The 11,817-nt window shown below is 29.2% G+C and overlaps 1 protein-coding gene across 1 annotated transcript in view; it reads left to right on the top strand.

The window, feature by feature from the left end:
- LOC108909320 (putative uncharacterized protein DDB_G0282133) overlaps window positions 1-5,616 on the top strand; it is a 35,334-nt gene extending 29,718 nt beyond the window's left edge. Inside the window, exon 7 of the mRNA XM_018713633.1 lies at window positions 5,460-5,616. Coding sequence (XP_018569149.1) covers window positions 5,460-5,540 — 81 coding nt within the window. The 3' untranslated portion in view covers window positions 5,541-5,616. The remainder of the gene's footprint in view (window positions 1-5,459) is intronic.
- The last annotated feature ends 6,201 nt before the right edge of the window (window positions 5,617-11,817 follow it).

Consider the following 11,817-nt stretch of genomic DNA (forward strand, 5'->3'; position numbering starts at 1 on the left):
TCCATGGCCTACTACTTGCCTTCTTATCGAAAGCAACCGATGCATTTTTAAATGGGGATATATGAATTTTCCTGGTTTAGTATTTTTTTTTAATAATTTGAGTTAGGAAAAAGATATTAAGATGCGGTTTGCGCAGGCTTATTGGTTGGTCATTTGTCTATTTTCTAGTCTAAAAAAAGTCATATCATCGCATTTAAATTTTTTGAGAAAATCCAATATTTTGGTTATAATATCGAATAACGCCCTCTATCGGCGGCCGTGTAGGTCGCAACTGTCATGATTACGAGAAACCTAAAAGCCCAAGAAATGCTCTTTTCAATGATACCAAATTTATCCAAATCCATTAAGCCGTTTCGAAGTTACAGGCATTTATTTAAAACAACATTCAAATACCCCCCACCACTTTATTTCGAAAGATAGAGAAAAATTGTTTTTACAAAAAATATTCGACTTTAAGTTAACATTAAAACGCAAATACTTTTTTGTTACATTCATTGGGGAAAATCGCGAGAAACGTAACTTTATGTAATTCAAGATGGTGGAAACGCCCACTGGCGGCCATCTTGGAAACTTGAAAATAATTTCCAGCATTTTCCCTTGCCCACTTTACCTATAAAATTTTTTACCGTAGCTCTCTACGATCATTAGTTTCTGAGATACAGCCGCTTACCTCGCTTATTTGCCCACCCTGTACATTTACAATGGCCTACTTAAACAATTATGACCCCATTTTGGGGTGTATGATTAACTCGATTATACCCATATTTCTTTTCTTTTTAATCTATCGTGGGTTAAGTTTAGTTGAATTACTTGAAACAATTTATTGATTGGATTCTTTGTGCAGAAGAAAGTTGTCGAATTTGGAGATAAATACTCTCATAACAGCATTCTTGTCCTGAAAGCAACACAAGAAGGTGCACGCAGAGTACTTCTGATAGGATCTCGTAATTCTCCTGTGTGTATAAGAGATGCTATGACTGGATTGTATATGAGAACTATGGAAGATGTTATATCTCCTACTGTTTATTCTTTAATTTTGAATAAAAGTTTGCTTTATTGTGGAACTACTAATCATGACATCTTAGTATATTCTTTTCATGTAAGTAAATTTAGAATAATAATGTAGTAATTATTCTCAACCATCAGTGAAGTATTTTCACCTGATCAGATGTAAAGGAGGAAATTAATATTTTATATAAGTAAATTTAATTTTTAAATAAAGATTAAAAAGCTAGCAATAGACAGTCATCAAACTATGTACAATATTATTGTTAATTCAGAAACTATTAGAGACGAGTAGAGATTGTTAAATTAGGGTGAAGTTACGTAATTTTGCATGCAGTTGTTCACAGAGAGAAATAAAAAGTATATAACTTTGTCTTAACTGAACTATCTTTTTCTCTGATAGTTTTCGAAATAGCAATGTTATCGCGCCCAATTTAAAACACCTGTACGTTCAGTTTACCTTAGAATCTCTTTAAAGTTGCATTCATTTGAAATATAAATAGCTATCTAAAATTTTCATTTGGTTCGTAAATAATTGAAAATGCTCACTTTCATGTTCATTTGTAGGATGGAAAATTAATTCATAGGTATAAAGCAACTGACTCCAAAGGGATTGGCTGTATGAAAATCGATAGAAACTTATTATTTGCTAGTTGTCATAATGGTAATATTTATGTTTATGACATTAAAGATAATACATTTATATCCAGCATACAAGGTCCAGGAGGTGTAATACTATCTATGGAAGTATTTGAAAATCAGGTAAAGATGCAAGAAATGTTTTATTATTTTTTTTATTACTTCTATTTTTTCGCATATTTTTTAGGTCGGTAACTAGCTGTTTGCCCACTCTATTTATTTTCGTGCGGTAATTTTGTCGTACGCGAATTGCCTATAAAACACGCAAAATTTAAATACCTACACACTCGAAAATATTATTTTTATTACTTGTGACGAATAAGTCCTATCTTTTCGCATGTTTTTTAGGTCGATAACTAGCTGTTTGCCCACTCTATTTATTTGCGTGCGGTAATTTTGTCGCACACGAATTGCCTATAAAACACGCAAAATTTAAATACCTACACACTCGAAAATATTATTTTTATTACTTGTGACGAATAAGTCCTATCTTTTCGCATGTTTTTTAGGTCGATAACTAGCTGTTTGCCCACTCTATTTATTTGCGTGCGGTAATTTTGTCGCACACGAATTGCCTATAAAACACGCAAAATTTAAATACCTACACACTCGAAAATATTATTTTTATTACTTGTGACGAATAAGTCCTATCTTTTCGCATGTTTTTTAGGTCGATAACTAGCTGTTTGCCCACTCTATTTATTTGCGTGCGGTAATTTTGTCGCACACGAATTGCCTATAAAACACGCAAAATTTAAATACCTACACACTCGAAAATATTATTTTTATTACTCATGACGAATAAGTCCTATCTTTTCGCATGTTTTTTAGGTCGATAACTAGCTGTTTGCCCACTCTATTTATTTGCGTGCGGTAAATCTTACTTGTCGCACGCGAATTGCCAATAAAACGGCCAAAATTTAAATGACAGTTATGTATGTCAACAAATTGAATAAAAATATGTGGACCCCACCGGAGCTTCGCTCCTGGACTTTAAGTTTTCATTACAGTCATAATAAAAAATAGTATGTGCAATTCGTGCGGTTGTCTATTGCCCACTTGAGCAGATGAGCGCACTCACTTCGTTCGTGTGTTCAACTCCGCTCTCGTGGGCAATAGACAACTTACCGCATTTTTTGCACAATATGCTATTTTAAAAAGTGACATTTAAATGACAGTTATTTATGTCAACTTAAACTGAATAAAAGTATGTGGACCCCACCGGGGCTTCACCCCTGGACTCCAAGGATTTTATTGCATTCGTAATAAAAAATAGTATGTGCAATTTGTGCCCACTTAAACGGATGAGCTCAACTCCGCTCTTGTGGGCAATAGACAACTTATAGCACTTATTGCACAATATACTATTTTTACATTTATAAAAAAAAATAATGTTTTAACATTGAAATTGAGAATTTGATGCTTTTTTAGTTTTTTACTTTACAACATTTTTACATTTTTACTTTACAATAAACATGTTGCTATTTTATTTGAATATATTTTCATTTTAACATACTTATTTGCAGCATAAAGTAGGTATTCTTCTCAGAAATTGGGAAGTATGGTGTGTTATGATATTTGTAGATATAGTTCACATTTTAAAATCAGCAGTAATAATTATAAACCCTTTCATAAATTTTATTTGTAGTTGTTTTTTATTTAAAATTTGTTTGTTTTATTGCATAATATGCAATAAAGTAATCAACATTTTTCCTATTGAAAGACACATTGTTTATCCTTGTCTTGTATATGCATATGCATAAATTTATCCGTCTTAAGACATATTTAGGTTGGAATACAATAGTATAGGTATAGGCTATTTAAATACTCATTTTAGTGAATTAGTAGTATTGGATCATTATTAAAATGGATAGTCTTCATTGTATATGTAGGGATGCACAAACATTAACAGCATATTCTATCAAAAAAAAAAAAGAAAAAGCCTATATAAATATATATTGAAAGATTCATATAAGGTCCGTGAATGTCAAAGGCAATATTGAGACATAAGAATTCCTAATATTAGGGTATTCATAAACATTTATAGAAACTTTACAGAGTTTAGATTATCTAAAGCCTGTGAATAAAATAGGATTAAGCAACACAGTATGCAGAAGAGATAATCTAATTTAGCAAAAATTAGATGTGTACCAAGGTTGAGTACATGGATAGCCGCACAACTGCAGGTTTCACTTCAACTATTTGGCGTACCCAGCATTTATATTTAATAAAGTCAAATCGTTTCCAACCCGTTTAAGATTTCTCACAAAGAAGGTTAGCATTTTGCCACAAACTGTTAGTAGACTGGAAATTATGGCCAATTTTGACCAACAAAATTTTGTGGACAGACGTGGCAACCTTTACCAGAACCCCTTTACTCATTTGGTCCCACAAAAATCCACTTGCTATTTGTCCACATGATTTTCAACATGAGTTCCATGTAAATATTTGGAGTTAATTTGGATTAATTAATTGGTTCTCATATTTTACCTGATCATCTGAACACACCATTATTTATGATTTTTTGTATAATAATTTTAATGAGTTGACATTTGTTATGTCGATAATGAAGCATTTTGATATAATGTTTATAAAAATTTTGTTTTTCATTTTTCTTTTTGAAAAAATGTTATTGTCTGTAAGTATGTGAAAACTTGAAATTATCAAATATATTTAAAATATACCGATTATTTGTCTGAAAGGTCATTGAAGTTTCGAGCCATTCTAGATGAATTGTAATTTGTACAGTTTGGCCATTGATTGAATGCTACATTGTCCTGAATTTTTTCATTTTTTTTTGTTGCCTTATTGCAGAAACTGCATCCTAAAATCCATCATTCAGTCCAATTCTATTCAGATCCTCTGAGGTCTTAATTAGGCCTGGGCAAAAAACGAATATCAGTTCAAATTGATTTTATTTTTGAATCGATTTATCGATTCACAGAAAAAATCGAATTGGAATATCGAATCTAGTGTTATATTTTCTCAGGTCTACATGAATAAAACATGCTTTCCTAACATTTCTCATTATGAAGTGAAGAGAAATCAAGTACAATATGTTTCCATTGCCGCCATAGGTGTGATTGTCACTAAACCAAGGAATCTTCTATTGCATTTTACTCCACAGTACATTTTTACTTTATTCCCCTTGTTTTACCTTCAGCCAATCTGAATAATATGAATGCTTGCCTTCTTTCCGTTTAGCTGCTGGTTAACTGACTTATCAGAAGGTCTGATTTGTTATTCTAGGAATAAATGGGGCAACTCAGAAAATGTGCGAAAAATTTATTTTGTTTTTCGGCAGTGTTGACATAAGTGAGTAATGTAATAAGCACATTGAAACTTGTATATGTTGAGAGATATTTATGTAAAATTTTACCCCTGTAACCTATTCTAATTTCTTATATAAGTTTTGGGAAATTTTTACATACTTCTAATAGTCTTTCTCAGCATTACAGTGACATAAAGTTGTATAAGCAGAAATGTAATAATAGAGATGTGGCTAAAAAAATTTGAGTGCCTACTAACGATTCTTTATTTAGAAATCACCTATGCTTCATTTTTTAAATATCATCAAGTTAATGTTTAGTAATCTTTACTGCCATTATGTCTCAATAAAAGAGAAGAGGCCCACATTCTTGGATTTTCCAATTCATTATTTAATAGCGGGGCTCACAATTAGTTTTCTTAATTCTTTGAAAAATTGTACTCTAATATATTATTTCTAAATGATATTAAAAGATTTAATGTTAAAAACCTAAATTCTGTAGAATAAGTTTGACTAATGTTTTTAAATTAGTGATTTTAATTTTTAGGTCATCATTGGTACAATGTCGTTTAAGTTCATATCGCTATTAATTCCTCAGCATATTCAGCAACGTAAAATATGTAATTAAGTACAAAATTCGATTTACTTATCTTTGTTTATATGATGTACATATTTTTATATATTTTTTAAATAAATTACTAATATTGTTTTCATCTAATAAATTAAGTAATAATTTGCAATTCTTGCATATCTATTGTAAAATTGTTTTCATAATAAAATTGTAGTAACTATAAATTTTATTTCATTCAATGTTTAAGGCTTTTAAAAGCCAAGTAAAACAAAATCCGTTTGCTCTGTACGTTATGATCTATACACTGATCAGTGATTTAATATCAAGTATTAGTAAAATAAGAATATAAAGGGAAGTATAACAATTAATGTGTGTTTAATTTATACCTGTGCTTATCCATCCATTACTGATTATATTCTTCTAGTAAGTATAATTCTAAAATTTGCAATTTATAAGTAAAAATTCCTCAACAACCAAATACAAAAAAATATGCATGGCGGTCACATGAAAATAACTGTCCTCATGACCTTATTTTTTTCCATTGTTCTATGAAATGGAAGGAACAAAAATAACGCTCGAGATAATGCGAGTGCTAATTAGTTGAATAGAATGAAAAATTACACCAATCAGAAACAGAATGTCGTGTTTTAATGTAATCTTGAACTTACTGTTTTAATTTTACCAAAATTTAATTGACAACATGAAGGAAATAAAATTACCGTCCCAAAGTTTCTGATCACGTGGCTTGTAATCATTTAGGAAGACTCTGTAGAAGAGAAAGACGATTGCTTGCTTGCTCATCAGCTAATAATCTCCAAAATATTGTAGATTTAATAAAAAACTTATGTTGGGCTTATAGTAGAATAATCAAACCTTTTTGTTGCACTAATATAATATATGTATTGTATTAAAGATTTAGTTTCAAATAAACTTTCATTACTTTCCATATGAAGTAATGAAAATTGAAAAAAAAAAGGTAAAAAATTTTCATTTGATGTAAATCTTAATGTAGATATAGCTATTGGAAGATGCTGTAAGTACATACAGGGTGTTTTCAAAAGAATTTGCACAAATGGTGCAGGTGAATCTATGGCCAAAAAGAAAATGTTTTGCATAAAAAAATGACCTTAGTAAAATGTTCACCACTTGGGAGATTCAGCCCCTCGTTTCCAAAAAAAATTGGAATAACTGAATTTGAAAACCAAAAAAGGTATAATAGTCAAATTTTACACAAATTTTCTACTAATGCATACCCAATTACTCAATAGGTTTTTGAAAATTTCTGACCCTTGGAGGAGCCTCCCCTCAACAACTTTTGTTATTTTGTTTGACAAAATTGACAAATACGTATCAGATAGTCTGGTTTGTTTTAAAACTTTTACCTCTATCACATTTTTTGCTTTAAAACTAACCATTTATTAACAGAAAAATTCATTATCATTCGCATTATAAATCGCACAATTGCAACTACGAAATTTTAAGCAGGCGGCTGTCATACTAATTTCTGTTAGTAGATTTGCATGGTTCTTCTTGCTGCGGCACAGTTTTTCTGACATTCAAAAATTACATGTAGCATATCAACATGTCAACATTATTAAAATAATTTACCATAATCGTTGACTGAAGTAGAGAATATTTCAATCAACGTCATAATTCTTCCTAAGTTATTAAAAATAATAAAATTATTGATTAGCAAATCGAAGAAAGCGCTCGCAAAAATCACAAAAGATCTAATGACAGAAATTACCATGAAAGCCACCTACTTAAATATTTCTTAGTTGAATTGTGCGAGTTGTAACGAGAATGATACTGAATTTAATATTTTTGTTAATAAATGATTAGTATTAAAGTAAAAATGTAAGAGGTAATAGTTTTAAAATATTATCTGATACATAGTTTTAGTCAAACAAAGAAGTTGTAGCAAAAATTAACTTGGGGATGCTTATTTCACCCCCCTCCAAAGGACAGAAGTTTTCAAAAAATTGTTGATAAGTTGAATATGCATTGTAAGAAAATTTGTGTAAAATCTGACTACCTTTCTCTGAAATCTGAAACCCTTTTTGGTTTTTAAATAGCAGGCGCTATTTCATATTTTTTGGAAACTGAGAGACTATCTCCTATGGGGTGAACATTTTATCAAGGTCATTTTTATGGAAAACGTGTTCTTTCTAGCTGTAGATTCACCGGTACCATTTGTGCTATTTCTTTTGAAAACACCCTCTATAATTAATTAATATAATTCTAGTTGTAGTTACGTCTTTCATGTTTAGCATTTTTTTATCCAATTGTCAATAAATTTTATTAAATAGTATTGGTTTTGGCACTGTGAATGGTAAAGTTAGTTAAAAACACAAAAATAATCAAAAGAAGTAGAGAACATGTCAATAACTGTAAGGTCTGTTTTCGATAGCAATAATGTGAAATTTTAACTCCCTGAAAGGTTTTACTAATCAAAAAATAGAAAAAAAAGAAATCGAAACTACAAGTAATGGACAATTTAATAGTACCATTTTCTGCAAGTTTATTTTGGTATAGATATGTAGGTGCCTAAAAAATATAATGCAGTAACACTGTTTGAGAATGTCCAAATGTTACAAAGAGTTTTCTTGGTGTAGATTGAAATACATAAATCGTACATATCTGTGTTTTATGGAAGTGTATTTAGCCATACCACAACTATAAAATTTTGCATGCAATATGTAGAATAAGCTAAGTTACTCAAATTTCAATAGTAGAAGTTTAAATGTATTTGTATAAATATTACCATTTTATATTCCAGTTGGTTCTGGTTATTAAACATTAAATATATTTTTTTATTGAAAAATAATATTTTACTGACAAAAACCTTGCAATTAAAAACTAATCAAACATAAAAATTTATTTTTTATCATTAATTAATAGAATTTCAATATAATTCAGTTTGTATAAATGAAATGGTAAATAATTACAGCATTAAATATTCATATAATTGAGGAATAATTCTTAATAAATGCAATCGTAAATTGATAGTTGACAACATAATTATTCTTTTTTCTATTCATATGTGCAAAAGTAATTATTTTCTAAGAGCGTAGTCGATGCAGTGATGTTTTTTTCTTTCATAACCCTCATAAAATTAAAGTATCGAGTTTGATTTTTGTTATTAAAATACTAAAATATCTAAATTTGCATAAATCAGTTGATCAATTGGCTTAATTTGAAAATAAATTTAAATAATAACATTTGACAAATGTTCTATGTGGCAGCGACAAGTTTGAATAAAAATTTGTGTTGACATGTGGAAACTAAAAAAAAATAATTTGTTATATTTTCAATTAAAATGAACAAAAAGGTTTACATTTAGTTTAAGTTTCCTTAAAAGTAATTTAAAACATATTTCTTAAAAGATTGTTTTATTCATTAAAATACCCAATTATTTTGTGAATAATATATTTAACAATGGAGGGTCAGTGCTTTATATAAATATTTCTATTGATATATACAGGGTGTTTGTAAATAAGTTATTTTGTGAAAAAAGTTCATATAAACGTAAGTCGAAATGTGCTTTGTTTCCGAGATAGAGAGTATTTAAATTTTAATTATTTATTTATTTTTATTACCTTATTTATTATTATTTTATTACCTTATTACCAAAAAAAGGCACATTTATCCCTCCAAAGCGTTTTTCAAATTTCGAAGCAATATCTTTAAAGCTCTGAAATAATTAATAAAAATAAATAAAAAATTCAAATTTAAACACTATGTATCTCGGAAACGAAGCATATTTCGACCCACGTTTATATGAACTTCTTTTCACAAAATATCTTCGGCAACAGCCCCCTAAAATATTTCGCACTTATTTACAAACACAATAATACTAAGACGTCGTTTGCAGGGTATTCTCCTTGTTTCATGCGGTTTGTCCTTAGAGCTAAGTCTCCTCCTATGTCCTGCTTTGGACATCAGCGCCCTTCTCAGTCCTCCTGGGAAATTTAGTCTTTCGAAGTTTTATTTATGTACCTACAAATTTTTTAGAAGTTATAATGATATGCTTTATTTCTTTTTATAAGTTTATATTCATTTATAATTTTCATGATTTAACAAGTTATAAATAAATCAAATCTAATTAAGATTTTAAAATTATAGTTACAAAGCTCTTGAATAGAAAATATTGTTTTAAAATATGCCTTAAGTAATTATTGCCTTATAAGGTAAAAAAGTTCATTAAAATATATCTTTATGCATTAAAAAATAACATAAGTAGTTAATAATCTCTTTTGGAAGAAAATGAAGAAGTGGCGAAAAATAGTAACTTCAATATTTAAAAAAAATGATGACGGTTCTTATTTTCATGTGGTTTCAATTAAATCCGAAAAATGATATACTTAATTGAAATTCTTGTATTCTTCTTTCTAAATTTTGGTCACCTTAATAACGTGTCACAGCACAAGCAGTTCAGGGATATCGGAAGTATAAAATTAATAAAATAAATTATAACGTCAAGAATCTAAAAAGAATCTGATATTTTTATCCCGAAAGACAAAAAATAGTCTTATTTATTTTTTAAACTAATACCACTTTGTAATAATTTTTCAATGATTATGGAAAGCCTGCATATATGTACCTACATGAAGCCAAATAATTTTGTAATGGTAAACATTAAAAATTATAGTTATAAAACAAAACCTTATTTCATAAATTTTTATACTCTCTTCCTTAATTTTTTTACACTTATAAGTCATTAATTATACTGTTGTTGCTAGGTGTAAAATTAAGTCAATATAAACATTATTGCTGCAATGTAGTGTTTCTTTTCTATATAACATCTCTGTACTTTATTTGATTGAACTGAAATATACAGGGTAAGTTTTTTCGATGTTTAGTGTAGGGATCTGGCAAAGTAGCAGAGATACAAAAAAGCTTAAATGAGGAAAGATGTTGAGTTTTATGGTGCTTATTAAATGTTACTTTTATTTTTTGAAAAAGTCATGGCTGACTAGATATTTGAAAAAATCCGAATATGGCCAATTCCTTCAGATGCGTGTAGCTCCGTTGCTATTTATTTTACAAAAAAATTTAAATTACAAAGTTTCAGGTTTTTGCAGTGTTAATACGATAGTGTGTTCAAATTGTTTGTGTACACTTTCGTTTCCAGGTTATAACAAACTTCAATTTTTTTAAATGTAAACCATATGAGCTAGAAAAAATTGCTTTTTTATGCTTTCCAACGATATAATATTTGGTATTGTTATTTTGAAAAATGGAAGAACTGCAGCCGTTTTTAAATTTTCAATTGCTCGTTGACGTAGATGGCTGTGAAAATAATCGAAATGTTTACTGACAACGCTTTTAGTTACTGTAACATTATTTGATAGAGGAGGAAAAGCGTGATATTATTGAGTGTTATATTCGTTCAGGAAGCTGTTGACAATATTGATAGGCTTTCTGTGAGAAAAGCCTCAAAATCAGTTTCAAAAAGATGTGTCTTGTGCATTAATAATAACGGTGGGCTTTTTGAGCAATTTCGTTAATACCTTTAAAGTAAATAATGGTTTGTTCATAAAATTCTGATAATATTTTTTGCGTCTTTGTCAAGTATTTCATTTACTTGCCACAAATGATTTCCATCATTATAATTTAAATTCTTTATGAAAATAAATCCAGTTGTTACTTATTATTGTTTTATTTAAAATATGCCAGTCGCACACTGCTCGAGTGCCCTGACCTGACACATCCAGAGGTACGCACGAGATGCCGACTTGTTGCGCACTTGCCGAATTGTTCTGACTTTATCCGTTGGATTGCGTATAATTTTCACACGTCATCGAGCAATTGAAAAGTTAAAAATGGCTGCAGTTCTCCTATTTCTCAAAATAACAATGCCAAATATTATATCGTTGGAAAGCATAAAAAAAGACATTATTTTCTAGCTCATTGCTAACTATGGTATATATTTAAAAAACTTGAAGTGTATGTTATAACTTGAAAACGAAAGTGTATACAAACAATTTGATCACACTGTCTTATTAACATTGCAAAAACCTGAAATTTTGTAATTTAATTTTTTTTTTGTAAACTAAATAGCAATGGAGCTACAGACATCTAAAAGAATTGGCCAAATTCGGATTTTTCCAAATATCTAGTCAGCCATGACATTTTTTCAAAAAATAAAAATAGCATTTAATAAGGATCATAAAATTACACGTTTCCTCATTTATGCTTTTTAGTATCTCTGCTACTTTCCTCGATCACTACATTAAACATCGAAAAAACTCGCCCTGTATGTAAAAAGTGAGCATTATATTTATTTTCCTTATAGATGGTTTTAAAGTTCACGTTCAAATTGCTCATAATG

The sequence above is a fragment of the Anoplophora glabripennis genome, unplaced genomic scaffold, assembly GCF_000390285.2.
Source record: "Anoplophora glabripennis isolate ALB-LARVAE unplaced genomic scaffold, Agla_2.0 scaffold234, whole genome shotgun sequence".
NCBI classification, from domain to species: domain Eukaryota; kingdom Metazoa; phylum Arthropoda; class Insecta; order Coleoptera; family Cerambycidae; genus Anoplophora; species Anoplophora glabripennis.